Source organism: Bacillus rossius, chromosome 2 (genome assembly GCF_032445375.1).
Source record: "Bacillus rossius redtenbacheri isolate Brsri chromosome 2, Brsri_v3, whole genome shotgun sequence".
NCBI lineage: Eukaryota > Metazoa > Arthropoda > Insecta > Phasmatodea > Bacillidae > Bacillus > Bacillus rossius.
The window spans coordinates 38,008,573-38,025,994 of record NC_086331.1 but is presented as its reverse complement, the minus strand read 5'-3'; the positions used below and the strand labels follow the sequence as shown (position 1 = coordinate 38,025,994).

The window sequence follows — 17,422 nt, the reverse complement described above, 5'->3', positions numbered from 1 at the left end:
CTCAGCTCTGATCTCTAGGTTGGAAAACATACGCCTTTAACCGCTCGGCCATCGAGACATTTACCAGACTGAGAATTAAATAAGGTATATAAAAAAAATAACATGCATATCGGGACTTGAAATGATTTTTTAAATTTTAAGTAATAATAGCACTACCTGTTCGAGACAGATCCGCCATCTTGTATTAAGACGTAACTATTGTCATTATCGTTACGGTCGCCATCTTGAAAATCCGTAATTTTTATGTTAGAAAATCGGGAAAATTTTTAAAAATCAAAAAAAATTAAATAATCGAATTAAATAAAAAAATTTTAATCTTAAAAACCACAGTTTCACTTATCGTTACAGTCGCCATCTTGGATTATATAAATGTTGCATGTTTCGTTACGCCCGCCATCTTGGTTGAGTACTATGTCATCGTTACACTTCATGTTACGACCGTCATATTGGATCCTATTAATGTTGCAATTATCGTTATGGTCGCCATCTTGAAATTTAGACACCATCTTGGAAATCCATAATTTTTATGTTAGAAAATCGGGAAAAATTCCAAAATTCATCAAAATGTTAACTTAATAGAATTATGAATGATTATATCTATTCCCGTCCTTGGTTCGAAACCGGTGAGGACAAAAATTAACAGAAAAACATCAGATCCTTCCTCCACAGAAGCCACCTACAGACTGACCTACCACCAATATCAAGATATATATCGTCAGCTGGTATGACGTCATGTCCGCCATCTCGTCTTCGTCCGCTGTAGACAGTTATCTTGTTTTCGTCTGCTAGAGTGTGCTGGCGACATGTTAATATAATTTTCTGTTCACCATACCTTTAACCTCGTCTGTTGGCATTGACCTTGATCTTGACCTTGAAATTTTATCTTAACCTTGAACTTTGACCTTGTGCTGGGGATCTTTAAGGTTTCACATTGTTATTAGAAATGAACAGAAACAAGGTGTGATTCCGTCTGAATATAATTACGTAAAATTGATAAAGGAAAATTTATAACAGATATTAAAAAATATAAACATACAATATAAATTACGTACTTAAACAGATCTCAGGTATATTCAGAAAGAAAAAATATGGGCCAGCCCTAATTAAAATTATAAAAAGGTCTCATTTAAAAAAATACATAACTAATAAAAAATACCAAATATGTTTAAACTATCCCAGTATATATTATTAAAGTCCATAAATTATGTTTATATGATGAACTGCGTCTGACGGCGTAATTTAGGTAAATTCAAAAAAAGGTTGAAAGCCACAGTAGCACCGGTGGTCGGGGCTTCGTTTCCCGGAGATCACGCGGGAACATGATGCCAGGGCGCCTGTGTGGTGTTGAAGAAGGGAGATGAAAGTTCCAATTCGGCGTCCGGCTCTCGGACCCTGTCTACGAACAGTCCAAATAAAAACTGATCAGAAATTGTACACAGACAGTATACGGGGCAGAAAATGCCCGGAAAAGTTAAGGGGAGGTTGAGGAAAGTCGCGGATCGTAACTCACCAGACAGGGAAGTTGGCTTCTATTTACCGATGCGTCGCCAGCCAGGAACTGGATCCCGCGAATGCGCGGCTGGGCGCGGTTGTTTTCATTATTTCAAAAAAAGATTTAAAAGAAAAACTAACTATTACTCTTTAACTAAGCAGACGGACTAAACTGATTGAAAAAATTACAGGGATAGCATCCCTTATTTAGGCGACTACATAGTCTGTTGCGGCCGGATGGAAGTCTTGCAGTGTCTCGTCGACTCGCCGATAATCACAAATGGTCCGTCTGCAGTCGCGACGCGAAGTGTCTCGCGAAGAACCGCGTCTCGTAATTAAAAGTAACTGTTCTATCAAAAGTGGAGGGGGGGACTGGGAGTCCGGACCGAAAGGTTCCGAAGTTCCCCGAGTGGGCATCATAAAAAAACTCTGACTGATGTCTCGAAGTTGGTAGCACTGGCAGACATTAGCACTACCTGTTGAGGGGTGTCTGAAATAAAAAAGAATCGACTCGCTCAAGGCGTCTGCTTTAACAAGGGAATAAAAGGGCAGTCAGGTGCTACACTCTGGCGGCCAAAATAATAAGTTACTGTTTCTGCCGCGAATTATTGTCGTGGGGTGGTCCATCTTGGCACACACATTTTTTATGCCCGTCGCCCTTGGAGACGGTCGCTGTCTGCTGGGGTTAATGACCGGTCATTGGTCTTAGGCGAAATCTTAGAATCGAGACGGGAGGGGGGTGGACAAAAGCGCAACGACGCTGGGAACAAGCGGCAATGACGTGACTCCAGGGGAGTGAACCTAATACATATTCGTGACGGTAAAGGCTATGGTCAGCTCGCCTCTGAGAAATTGTAACAGCTCGTCCAGAGCTGTTGTATGCAGTTTTAGTAATTAAGTGAAGTAACGTTACAGGCCTGAGAAGTGCCTGTAAGCGAGGGAAATGTTAAACGTTCTGCCAACAAAGTCTTAGATCTGCAAAATATCCTATAGGTCTCTGGGAAAGGTGCTTCAGACTACTGGCACAAAGTTTAACTAAGGGGGGTACACCAGCCTAACAAAGAGTAAATCATCCTTTAGAAACCAAATTAGAAAGAAAAATAAAATTTCCAAAAATAATATAAATAATATAAAATTAGATAAAAAAACGTGTCGAAATTCCCAATTTCCGGCACAACCTTGACCTTGAAATTTGACCATGACCTTGATCATTGACATTGATCTTGACGTCCATCATGGATCCGTCATTTTATGTTCAGTACATGCTACCAGGAGCTACCACATGCTAGTGGTCATTGCCACCATCATGTTTTCGTCTGCTGGAGGACACCATCTCGAGTTTTGTGTACTCGTCTTAACATCATGCTAGTTTTATTATAACCCGATACAGTGCAGTAATCATTTATTATTAATGAGGTGCCCTCCATCTTGAAATTTGGCCGCCATCTTGAAATCATGTAATTATTTAGCTAGAAATGCGGGAAAAATTCCAAAAGTCTCCGAAAAAATCAATTATTATTTACAAATTGAATCATTGGATTCTTGTCCACGGTTCGATTCTTGACCAGTGACAGCTGTAACTAATTATTAAATAAATTTTAGATTCTGTTTTCCAATACCTTTCGCGAAGTTTATTAATCATTCACTCTACGAAAAACAACTCAAGTCAATATAGCTGACCAACGAATTAATACAGTGCCGATTAGCCTCACACATATAGAACAATTGTCTTCAGTCCATGAGACCGAGTCATGTCATTATGAGACGTATAGGCTAGTCATTTAAGGACCGCATGACCTTCGTCGTTAGCTAATTATATTCAATTAATCCATCGTGACATTTTTTATACATACTAAAGGACCAAATGAACTTAAAAAATATTTTAGTAACACCAAGAGGTTTTAAACTAGTAAATATTCAATCACTACATTTTGTACTACGCGCAATCAACAAAAAGGAAACACCGACAACGAAAAGGCAGCACCGCCAACGAAAAGGCAGCACATTTATCATTGACTCCAATATTCATTGGCTCCAATATTCATTGGCTCCAATATTTATTGCCTCCAATATTCATCGGCTGCAATAAACAAGGGCTCCAATTGCTCCAAATGCTCCAACAGGCTCCAAAAGGCTCCATCAGTCTTTTGGCTCCAACAGTCTTTTGGCTCATATAGTCATTGGCTCCAATAGTCATTGGCTACAATATTCATTGGCTCCAATATTCATTGGCTCCAATATTCATTGGCTCCAATATTCATGGGCTTCAATATCAATTGGCTCGAATTGCTCCAAATGCTCCAATATTCATTGGCTCCAATATTCATTGGATCCAGTAATTCGCTCGCTCCAATATTCATTGGCTCCAATATTCATTGGCTCCTATATTCATTGGCTCCAATATTCATTGGCTCCAATATTCATGGGCTCCAATATCAATAGGCTCCAATTGCTCCAAATGCTCCAACAGTCTTTTGGCTCCTATAGTCATTGGCTTCAATAGTCATTGGCTCCAATATTCATTGGCACAAATATTCATTGGCTCCAATATTCATTGGCTCCAATATTCAAGGGCTCCAATATCAATTGGCTCCAATTGCTCCAATGGCTCCAACAGGCTCCAAAAGGCTCCATCAGTCTTTTGACTCCAACAGTCTTTTAACTCCTATAGTCATTGGCTCCACTAGTCATTGGCTCCATTATTCATTGGCTCCAATATTCATTGGCTCCAATATTCATTGGCTCCAATATTCATTGGCTCCAATAGTCATTGGCTACAATATTCATTGGCTCCAATATTTATTGGCTCCATCCGTCATTGGCACCATCAGTCTTTTGGTTCCAAAAGTCTTTTAGCTCCAAATATATTTGGCTAGAATTCTTCGAGTCTATGTGACTATGTGGCCACATGGCTACGAGTCTTAAATTATCTAGCTGGTTACGAGTTATACATGGCTTGCGAGGCTACAGAGCTACGAAGCTTCTAGTACACAAGTTTACGTGACTGCGAGGATACAGGACTACAAGTCTGCATGAGTACTTGACTACGAAGCTACTCGTCTACAAGGCTCCAGTTGCCGCATCTGTCCTCGACGTAATTTTCTCTTTTGCTACAACTGCTCCATCAGCATTATGTTATAAGATTACAAGGCTGCTTGCTTACGTAGCTTCAAATCTACGAGGCTCCAATGCATCATGACTACGAGACTACGAGCCATGAGGTTACGAGTCTATGCGATTGCGAGTCTTCAATGTTACGTGATAGCGAGGCTATAGGACTACGAAGCTTCCAGAACGCATGGTTACGAGACTGCGAGGCTACAATTCTACGAGGTCCCAAGACATCATGTCTAACTGACTACGAGCCATGAGGTTACGCTACTACGTGACTACGAATCTTCAAATTTAAGAGACTGCGAAGCTACAGAGCTACGAAGCCTCTAGAAAACGAGTTTACGTGACTGCGAGGATAGAGGTGTACAAGTCTGCATGAATACTTGACTACGAATCTATTTGTCTACAAGGCTCCAATTGCAGCATCTGTCTTCGTCGGAATTTTCTCTTTTGCTCCAACTGCACCACCAGCATTATGTTGTAAGATTACATGGCTACTTGCTTACGTAGCTTCAAGTCTACAAGGCTACTTGTATACGTAGCTACAATTCTACGAGGTCCCAAGACTTCATGACTACACGACTTCGAGCCATGAGGTTACGAGATTACATGACTACGAATCATCAAGTTTACGAGACTGCGAGGCTATAGAGCTACGAAGTCTTTAGAAAACGAGTTTACGTGACTGCGTGGATACAGGAATACAAGTCTGCATGAGTTCTTGACTACGAAGCTACTCGTCTACAAGGCTCCAATTGCAGCATCTGTCTTCGACGGAATTTTCTCTTTTGCTACATCTGCACCATCAGCATTATGTTATAAGATTACAATGCTACTTGCTTACGTAGCTTCAAGTCTACGAGGCTCCAATGCATCATAACAACGAGACTACGAGCCATGAGGTTACGAGTCTATGCGATTGCAAGTCTTCAAGTTTACGTGATCGCGAGGCTATAGGACTACGAAGCTTCCAGAACGCATGGTTACGAGACTGCATGACTAATTGGCCGCGTGGCTACGAAACTTCATGTCTCAAACTGACTACAATAGCACTATTCAGTGGCGAGAGTTAATTTATCTCATGCAAAGGTACTTGCTGCAAGTAGTTCTGCTTTTCAACATCAGATGACGTCACGTGTTGCTTGCAGGTAAATAATATTTATTTCTTTTATGCGGAATGCGGGATGCTCACTATCGATCGCATAAGAAGGATGGCTTCGATAGTGTCCAAGGAGAAGGAAGTTCGTCCTTCCTGCTAGTGCTTCTCAGATTTCTCACGGTCCGCCATCTTGGATTGCGACGTCACGGCGGCCATCTTGGATGGGTGTGACCTTGTTCTTTGTCCGAAACCGCAGGGATGATCGCATGCACACGGATTAACCATCAAAATATTGATAAGAATAATCAGGAGCACACGGAAAAACCATCATAATTGTGGCAAGAATAATCAGGAGCACACGGAGAAAACCACCATAATATTGACAAGAATATTCAGAAGCACACGGAGAAAAACGACACATGGTTTCTTTGGTAGGTATCATAAAATTACAGGAAAAAAATATTTAAAAATAAAAATAAAAATATAAAAAAATTTAAAAAATGCATGATATTCTGGCTTGTACTAGAAATCTATCTTTGCTCATCAATGATAAGTTTACAAGCTATCAGAATCTGTTTATGTGTATGCAGACTTGTAGTCCTGTATCCTCGCAGTCACGTAAACTTGTGTACCAGAAGCTTCGTAGCTCTGTAGCCTCGCAAGCCATGTATAACTCGTAACCAGCTAGATCATATAAGACTCGTAGCCATGTGGCCTCATAGTCTCTTAGACTCGAAGAATTCTAGCCAAATATATTTGGAGCCCAAAGAATTTTGGAACCAAAAGACTGATGGTGTCAATGACGGATGGAGCCAATGAATATTGGAGCCAATGAATATTGTAGCCAATGACTATTGGAACCAATGAATATTGGAGCCAATGAATATTGGAGCCAATGAATATTGTAGCCATTGACTATTGGAGCCAATGACTATAGGAGCAAAAAGACTGTTGGAGTCAAAAGACTGATGGAGCCTTTTGGAGCCTGGTGGAGCAATTGGAGCAATTGTAGCCAATTAAAATTGGAGCCCTTGAATATTAGAGCCAATGAATATTGGAGCCAATGAATATTGAAGCCAATGAATATTGGAGCCAATGAATATTGGAGCCAATGAATATTGTAGCCAATGACTATTGGAGCCAATGACTATAGGAGCCAAAAGACTGTTGGAGATTTTGGAGCAATTGGAGCCAATGAATATTGGAGCCTGTGAATATTGGAGCTAATGAATATTGGAGCCAATGAATATAGGAGCCAATGAATATAGGAGCCAATGAATATTGGAGCCAATAAATATTGGAGCGAGTGAATTACTGGAGCCAATGAATATTGGAGCCAATGACTATTGGAGCCAATGACTATATGAGCCAAAAGACTGTTGGAGCCAAAAGACTGATGGAGCCTTTTGGAGCCTGTTGGAGCATTTGGAGCAATTGGAGCCTACGTTTATTGGAGCCGATGAATATTGGAGCCAATGAATATTGGAGCCAATGAATATTGGAGTCAATGAAAAATGTGCTGCCTTTTCGTTGGCGGTGCTGCCTTTTCGTTGGCGGTGCTGCCTTTTCGTTGTCGGTGCTTCCAAATGTGCTGCCTATTCGTTGTGCGGTGCTGCCTTTTCGTTGTCGGTGTTTCCTTTTTGTTGATTGCGCGTAGTACAAAATGTAGTGATTGAATATTTACTAGTTTAAAACCTCTTGGTGTTACTAAAATATTTTTTAAGGTCACTTGGTCCTTTAGTATGTATAAAAAATGTCACGATGGATTAATTGAATATAATTAGCTAACGAATAAGGTCATGCGGTCCTGAAATGACTAGCCTATACATCTGATAATGACATGTCTCGGTCTCATGGACTGAAGACAATTGTTTTATATGTGTGGCTTTGTACATGAACGGCTTATAGGTTATTCAGATTATTGAAAAATTAGACTTTCATAATAGGCTAATCGGCACTGTATTAATTCGTTGGTCAGCTATATTGACTTGAGTTGTTTTTCGTAGAGTGAATGATTAATAAACTCCGCGAAAGGTAATGGAAAACAGAATCTAAAATTTATTAATTAATTAGTTACAGCTGTCACTGGTCAAGAATCGAACCGTGGACAGGAATCCAACCATTCAATTTGTAAATTAATAATTGATTTTTTCGGAGACTTTTGGAATTTTTCCCGCATATCTAGCTAAATAATTACATGATTTCAAGATGGCGGCGAAATTTCAAAATGGCGGGCACCTCAGTAATAATAAATGATTACTGCACTGTATCGGGTTATAATAAAACTAGCATGATGTTAAGACGAGTACACAAAACTCGAGATGGTGTCCTCCAGCAGACGAAAACATGATGGTGGCAATGACCACTAACTAGCATGTGGTAGCTCCTGGTAGCATGTACTGAACATAAAATGACGGATCCATGATGGACGTCAAGATCAAAGTCAAAGATCAAGGTCATGGTCAAATTTCAAGGTCAAGGTTAAAGTTCAAGGTCAATATCAAAGTTCAAGGTCAAAATTCAAGGTCAAGGTCAAAATTCAATGTCAAAGTCAAAGCTCAAGGTCAAGGTCAAAGTTCAATGTCTATGACAAAGTTCAATGCCAACAGACGAGGTTAAATGTATGGTGAACAGAAAATTATATTAGCATGTCGCCAGCACACTCTAGCAGACGAAAACAAGATGACTGTCTCCAGCGGACGAAGACGAGATGGCGGACATGATGTCATACCAGCTGACGATATATACCTTGATATTGGTGGTAGGTCAGTCTGTAGGTGGCTTCTGTGGAGGAATGATCTGATGTTTCTCTTTTATTTTTTGTCCTCACCGGTTTCGAACCAAGGACGGGAATCGATATAATCAATCATAATTCTATTAAGTTAACTTTTTGATGAATTTTGGAATTTTTCCCGATTTTCTAACATAAAAATTATGGATTTCCAAGATGGCGTCTAAATTTCAAGATGGCAACCATAACGGTAATTGCAACATTAATAGGATCCAATATGACGGCTGTTACATAAAGTGTAACGATGACATAGTACTCAACCAAGTTGGTGGGCGTAACGAAACATGCAACATTTATATAATCCAAGATGGTGACCGTAACGATAAGTGCAACTGTGGCTTTTAATATTTTTATTATTTAATACGAATATTTAATTTTTTTATGATTTTTCAAATTTTTCCCAATTTTCTAACATAAAAATTACGGATTTTCAAGATGGCGACCGTAACGATAATGGCAACAGTAATGTCTTAATACAAGATGGCGGATCTGTCTCGAACAGTTAGTGCTATTATTACTTAAAATTTAAAAAAAAAATTCAAGTCCCGATATGCATGTTATATTTTTATATACCTTATTTAATTCTCAGTCTGGTAAATGTCTCGATGGCCGAGCCGTAAAAGGCGTATGTTTTCCAACCTAAAGATCAGAGCTGAGCTGGTTCGAATCACAGTGCTTCCAATGTATTTTGCATAAAAAATTAAAATTAATATGTCGATAAGGACCATAATAGCTATGGTAGGTAATGGAACATCGACCTTATGTGACGAAACAGAGCGATGCTGGCGCTCTCTATGAACAAACAGCAGAAACAAACTCGACGGTATCCAAGATGGCGGCCTCCAGTAGAACAGAAAAAATCAAGAGCAACGCTGGCGCTGTCTAGGAACAAACAACAGAAAAAAAGTCGAAGGTATCCAAGATGGTGGCCTCCAGCGGATCAGAAAAAATCAAGAGCGACGCTGGCGCTATCTAGGAACAAACAACAGAAACAAAGTCGTCGGTATCCAAGATGGCGGATCCAATATGTCTGTCTGGGTAAATGACAAAGGTCAAGGTCACAGTCATCTAAGATGGCTGCCATGTCCCGTTACGCCGTGTCCCGTTACGCCGTGTCCCGTTTCGCTCATCCAAGATGGCCGCCGTGACGTCACAATCAGATATGTGGCTCGACACTGACACCACGCACCTGCGCCAGGCGCAGGAAATACATTCGTTTACTACTCTCCGTCTCTACTGGCCATGCTTTAAATTAGTTGTAACTGCCCGCCGACTCTTTAGCACTGCTTGGAAAGTAGGGGCATCGTGCGTGTGCGCGATAAACATGATTATGTTTGTAAGCGAACTGTACTGCACGTGCATGGACATAGTCATCTACATATCTCAAATGCCTTGAAATGCTGCATTTCACGTGTGGTGAAAAAGCCTGTGGACCGACATTACATAAAATATGTTTGAGATGGTTTAAGTCTGTAGTGTGTTTTCTTGTCGAGGAGCCACTGTGGTCGCCTCCCTTCCCGCCACTTAGTTCCCGGTAGGGTCAAAATCAGAGTTCTCACAAGTGGTGGATGTTTGGTTTATACCGGTGAGTTTTCTCAGGGTACTCTTGCAGGGTGTCAATTTTCGGGAAAGTATGGGAAAATCAGGGAAACTTCAGGGAACATACTTGAATTCCCGGAATTACTTTACTTGAATTCTTAGAGATATTAAATTGAGGGGGGGGGGGGGGGAAGTAATGCTCCAGTCTGCCATCACCCAGACTTTGGAAACAATGTTTTTCTTATGTTTTTTTTAGTGCATAATCATATACATTATAAATATACACATTCAAGGTTTGTTTTTTCAGAAAATGCAAAATAGTTAAATAAAAAAATCAGAGACATTTAAATGTTGTTCAGGGAAACGTCAAGGAAATTTTATTTCAATTTTGTCTCATTTCCCCCCACCCATTCATTCTTGCAACACTCCATTAAAATCTCATCGCCTCTCCCCGACGAGAACCTCCATTGCTTGTCGAGTCATCTCGCTACCTGTGTGTGTTTCTGTCCGCTCGACAGCCTCTGCGGGCAGCGACGCAGTCATGAGCCGCCCAGGGACCAACTACATGGAGCGGGTGTGCGCTGGCGCTGGCGGCGACCTAGGCGGAGGTCCTCCCGGCCGGCCTGCGCTGCCCCCAGGTACCGCCCACGGACACCACCGACAAACATCATTCCTTTAGTCCCATTCTACGATGGCGCGGAAACGGAGATGGATCCCCCTGGACACTTCACCGTCTCGAGGCTCCCACCATCTTATCGGCCATCTTGGCTGCCATCTTGGAAATATTATTTAAAAAACCAAAAATTTGAGGAAAGTTCAAAAATTTTGAAAAATCACTTATTAAAACAAGATTGTTTCGATCTATATCCGTCCTCGGTTCGATCCCTGGACGATGAAAAAATTAATTTTATGTTAAAAAGATTTATTCAATAAAATATGACGATAAATCCTAAAAGAAGCTTAGGTTCCTAGTCTACTAACCTCTAGTATGCCAATGATGATATATTGGCCGCCATCTTGGAAATCTGTATTTATTAAGCAAGAAATTCGGGAAAAATTCCAAAATTTGTCAAAAAATTCACCTATTAGAATAATTACTGATTTGATAGATTTCCGCCCTAGGTTTGATTCTCGGCCAGTGATAAGACTAACTAAGATTAAATTAAATTTTTAATTCTGTTTCCCATTACCTTTCGTGAAGTTTATTAATCATTTGCTTTACGAAAACGACTCTATACGAGATACCTGTACAACAAAATAAATATGTTTTCGCTGTACCTACCATGGGAGTATAATTTTTTAATGTTTGGAATACGTTCCAACGAGGTCTTGTGCAATGTTAGGCGTATAGGCAGAGCGTCTCCGAACCAAGAGGTATTTTTCGCTGATACTCGACGAACATTTTAAACATGCCATGTCCAATGTTAGCCGTATAGACCAGGCATCTCCGAACTACGAGAACAATAATGTCCTGAGTACAGACTTAACGATCCACTGTCAATGAAATGGAAGCTCATTTGTAAGTATAACGAATTAAAAGGAAAGACAATCGGAAGGAACATCAACGTAAAAGAAGAACAATTGGAAGCACAATAAAAGAGGAAAGCCTGTTATGGGGTGAAGTGATTCACCCCTAACTTATCATAAGTTATCAAGCCCAGTAACTGGGTGGGTTTCCCTAAACCACGAAGTAATAGAGTATACACTGTGTACAAGCACAAGTTTATTCATCAAAAAATGGAGGATATAGTATATCATACAAATTATAAAATCAGATTCTTGCTTCACAAATTTCTTATCGTTTCGGACTGTTTACATTTGCTGGTGCACCAGGCTATGTCGAAAGCGATAATGTAACAAAGATTCCAACATTAATGTATATGTTATGCTTTAACAATATAATGAAAAATTAAATCCCTGCACATTACTTTATAGCTGTGCACCAGACTCATTAGCAAGCTTATTTTCAAACAATGTGCTAAAAGCTTGTAATTTTCAAAGATATCTGCTCAGTAATTGAATTATCATACAGACTACAACAAAATTAAGGAACAGAATCCAACTTGTAATTTACAAAATCTATGAAGCTATCAAAACAAACAACAATTATTATTTACAAAATAGCCTTTATAAAAAATTATAAATATTACAATACACAATTATACCAATTCTTTAAATAAGTTATCCTAATAATATTTAAGCTCTGATTATTGTTTAAGAAATCACAAGATATATATGCACTATCAGGCATATGCCTAAGATTGTACTGTCATGTATCGTCAAAATATTAAAAGAAAAAATCATTTACATTTATTATGAGACAGGTTCAAATATTCGCTAGCTGCTCGCTCCTCAGACAAGGTACGCAGCGAGTGGGTAGCGAGTTGACGGATCCTCCGAAAACTCGCTGAGGACTCATCCTGTGTCGTTCCGCTATTAGTAGAGGACCTGGTTGCATTAAGCACCTCAAAAATCCATCATAGCGCATGGTGTAATCTCCATAAACCATACAAACATCGTTACTCCAATTATAACAGAGTTCAGTACATGTGTTTCCATTGAGTGTCATAATACGTATCTACATATCTGATCGCAAACACAAATGTGAACTTCTGAATTTTGGCGAAAAAATGTCATTTTAATGTTTGCCCCTTCATGCTAGGGCCGTATCAGTGTAATGGTGTTTTCGAAAAACGTAACAATAAGTGTGGTTACGTAAGCTACGTAAACCAACGTAGCACTTTTGTCTCCGCCGTGAAAAGTCTAAGTCCAAACCAGGATAAACACCACCGAAAACTACACCTACCGCAGACAAGCTCAACGACCAGACACCGCAATAGTCATCATGAGCCATAAGCCAACCACAAAATATGCTAACTCCCCAAGTAGTTGCATATAATAATTTTAAAAGTACGAAACGACTCTCTTCCCGAGTTGAAGTATGTTCGGGACTTTGAATATTTTCCAGCTATGGCTGCGGGACTATCACCTGCAAATAATATTATATCTCCAAGTCGCTTTCCTTCAAGAAATTCTAAGTCCAGTTTGTTTCTGGCTGACATACCTAGTATGACGTTCTGGCGATGACAGGCGGCGTGACGTTCTTCATGGTCAGAGCGTGGGGGCGGCGCACAGTGGGGCCAAATCCGAATTCCCTGGCCAAAAGTCTTAAAATTAATTTTTTTCCCCGCGAATACTGAAGTTATATTTTGAAATATAAGTGTCCAGGGCATCAATATTTGCACAAATCACTTCGTTATGACGAATAGTTTTTGTACAGTAATTGAGAGAAGACAATAAACTCAACTTTCAGAAAAAATTCAGGTAATAAAAACGTCGTTTATTGATTGATGCACTCACTTTTGGTTCAACATTTTAGAGTTCTCAGAGGTACTACCTTAATCTACGTTATTTTATGATTCTTAGGGTACATACTTCGTATCGGGAAAGCTACAACTATCTTGAAAATTAACGTATTTTAATAAAATAACGGTAAAATTTAAGTAAACCTAACTGTTCTTTGAGCTACAAAATTTCCCCCGATTTCCCCCAACCAGATTTTTGTGTTTTTAGGTACCCTAATATGTACCCAATATAGCCCTGAAAACGGCATTTGCTCAAACTTGCTCGTTTGAAAGATACATAATTTTTAATTTGCCCGTGGAGTATATTCAGCTGCAGAAACTCAACTGGGCTGCGAGCGACGGTGACCGCCACGCGTGTTTTTGTTGGTTCTCGTGTTTTGACTGGAAAGTTTCGGAGGTGGTAAGCAAAGATGAATCGTCGTTTTTTTACTATTCTTTGTTCACTCTTAGCTGAGTTCTGAAATAAACAAAGCCGACTGTAAACAAACATTGTTAGTGGCTGCCGATCTCTACCCACAGTAGTCGTGCGTAAGAAATAGTCACTTGTTATGTACCGTTTATAAATATTTTTTACCGTGACTATTTGCAAACAATAATTGTTACAAATCATAACAATATGTCACCATTAATCTGCAATATATTTAAATGCGTTAAGCATGTATTTTCTTACAATTGTGTTAGCAGACGACATATGTACACATTGATGCACGATTTTCCAAGAACGCCCTGCGCTGCCTGGCGCTAGTTGTACTTCGGATGGGGCGAGGGAAAAGTACCATAATGGAAAACTACCATAATGGCAGTTTTCCCATTGGCCTTTTCGAAACAGGGGGGAAAAGTACCATATTGGAAAACTACCATAAGTTAAAAGGAAGAGGGGGAAAACTGCCATATTTTCGTATACACTCCATGGAATGAGTACCACGGCTTTGCTCTCAGAGTAGTGTATAGAATACGTCGCTAGGTAGCGCTGGCAACACCAGCAGTTTATTTGGTTCACTTAAAATTCTACAGATAGCACTTCTGACGGCGAGTTTAAGGAACCCGACGTGTAAAATAAATATGGTAGTTTTCCATTATGATATTTTTCCCCCCTGTTCCGCGGAGGCCGAGGGGAATTCTGCCATTATGGTAGTTTTCCATCATGGCATTTTCCCCCCTGTTCTGCGGAGGCCATGGGGAATTCTGCCATTATGGTAGTTTTCCATTATGGCATTTTTCCCCTTGCATCGAAGGGTGCCAGGGGGAAAACTGCCATTATGGTAGTTTTCCATTATGGCATTTTCCCCCCTGTTTCCAGGGGACCAGGTGGAATTCTGCCATTATGGTAGTTTTCCATTATGGTACTTTTCCCTCGCTCCCGTGGATGGCAAGGGGAAAACTACCATAAAGGAAAAGTACCATAAAGGAAAACTAAAAAATTTCTTATTAACTACAGTATTCATATGTTAATTCAATATATATAATTTTTAATACAGTTATATGTACAATTCTATATACAATTATAAATAATTATGTATATTTAAAATTATATAGTCAAATTTCTAATTTTCTAGCTAACTCGATTTTTTATTATAGTAAAACCAGAAAAATTATTTTATTTGGAAGAGTTTAGTGTGAAATTTATAAAGCAAGCTAAATGCTTAAACCAGAAGTCTACCTATGTAATTGGGTTCCATTTTGTTTTCCTTTTTTAATTTAAGTGTTGGTAATTAATTATAATAAAATTAAACATATCGCTGTTGGCAATCAAAGTTTCGTTGTTAATGGGCTTACAACCCACCAAATTGTAACTTTAACCATAGGTAGGCTGGCTTTTAAGGGAAAATATTTGCAGGCAGAGTAAGATATAAAATTTAAGATTTTTATAGAAATGTTTCTGTGGGGAAGTGTGGTCGCACAAGGAATTTTTTTTTTTTTGCACAAATATTGGGTCAAAACCATTTTTTTGCGTCTTTCCGTGGACAGTTATTATTATGTTAATTTACGTGTTCTTTGGTTCAAATTGCCATGTATGAAAGTTAACCCATTCTCTAACACTGCTTATAGTGGTCTTAATATGTGTTTAAAAAAGTAGCTACTCTATAATTATGCATATTATGTGGCCGTTTTTATTTATCTAACTAATAAGGTTAATATTTATCAAATAATAAACAATGAAATCATTTATTTCTGTTAAAATATTTAAAATAGATAGGAAACTATAGATGTAAGACAATTCTGGGGTATGGGGAATGACCCTTCTCCCTTCGACTAAACCCTACATTTCCTGTATGTGCACTTATTAATAAAAACTGCCTTGATATATTAGTGCTCTTCATTCATATGGCGAGGTTCATGATTTATAGTACGAGCCCCCGGCATGACTAAAATATATGAGCACAGAGTCGGTACCAAATAGTTTGGGACCCACTATCATTATGTCTTAAAAATCGGCGCACAATGGTGTGGCCTAAAATTTTATCTTTACTTTCGCTTCCGAAAACCACGGGAAGGTTAAAATTCAATAGAATAGTTTACGTTATGTTGCCCATTATCTTTCGGTAGCCTTTAAAAATCAAACTCAATTTTTTAATAAAATTGTAATGCTACCGACTTGGTTTCACTTATGTGGTAAATGTAACGAATTTTAAATGGAGATGTCATGACACAAAGTTGAAGCACAATTTTGACTATAGAATTCGGCCTTTGTGTTTTCAGTGATAAGTGTTGGAAGTAATGTATTTCTGAGCACTAAAAGTATTATTTTTGTTAGTACATATGAAATAAAATAAAAAATACCTATTGCAATACTTTCATTATACTCCAATTTCCCAAATAATCCAGTTTATTTACCTCTCGAATAAATTTAGTTGTAAATGTTTTCCATAAATTTTTGTTACGAATTGCAACCTCAAACTAAACGAGGTATGGGTGAAATGTTACTTTATATCGTTCTCAGACACTGCAACGAATGTTTGTCTTTCAGCTAATGTTTTTGAGGTTAGTATAACCTGGCTAGTAACCGTGGCTGCTAGGATACCGTACCTACTAGCCTTTATTTTGTGGATAGTTACATGTTTCTTCAGGTGTTTGGAATTGTAAATATTGTGTGTAATTTAGTGTATAGTGTTTGGAAACATTTGAATTTTGAAATTCCCGCGCTGCTTGCTAGCAGCGCCAAGTTTTTCAAGTTGGCTGCCTGCCAAGGTGGGTAGCCCTGCAGCTTCCGGCAACGAAGCAACAATTGTTGTTGAACCATCATAGCGGTAAGTTGTGCTATCGTGCACACTTGCTGCCAATCGAGTTGTTCCCGAGTGAATCGTTATTAATTGTTTCGTTTTATATGGATTTTACAGTCTTGTACGTCTCTAGACAAAACATTTGGTCCTCCGGGCCGGATAGTTCCGGTTTTTTCTGGTGTTTGAAACGTTATTCGTGTGCACGTGGTAAACAATCACACTTAGTTCATGTTATTTCGTGCGCTATCTTTCGTTATTTAGAGTATTTTCATGGTCAACGTCTCTTCGGCAACGTGTTTTAGAAGAAATTCGCAGAGATTTAGCGATCTAAGAAGCTGTTATATTTTCTTTGTTTTCGTGGAATATATTTCGTGTTGGGGTTATGTTGTATTATTTATCGGCATCTGCTCGTGTTTTTCGTTGCGTTAGGTGTTTTTGCTGGATATAAATTTTGATTTGCTGTGTCTAACCTTGGTTATATTGGTCTTCGTTGTGTTTATTTCTTTGTTGTGCCTTTTTAGTTATTTCGTCCTTTGCTTCTGTGTGTGACCATGGCAGATATAGGCTTGGCACTCGTGCGTATCCGACTAGCAAAGGCTCGGCTCAAACTTGTTGTTGACCTGTCTCAAAGTGTTGTTGACGATGTTTCTAAGCAAGGATTGTTTCGGGCCACAGTCTGTGATAAGTTCGAGGCGGATTTTGTGGTTCTTGGGGCAACACAAAATTCTGACATCGATCTCTCAGAACTGACGGCACGTATGGACGATTTCGAAGATAAATATTTTGAAGTCATGGCGACGGT

At 39.1% G+C, this 17,422-nt stretch overlaps 1 protein-coding gene across 1 annotated transcript in view; it reads left to right on the top strand.

Moving 5' to 3' along the window:
- LOC134528880 (uncharacterized) overlaps positions 1–17,422 on the top strand; it is a 530,965-nt gene that overhangs the window by 145,120 nt on the left and 368,423 nt on the right. Inside the window, exon 17 of the mRNA XM_063362546.1 lies at positions 10,553–10,672. Coding sequence (XP_063218616.1) covers positions 10,553–10,672 — 120 coding nt within the window. The remainder of the gene's footprint in view (positions 1–10,552; positions 10,673–17,422) is intronic.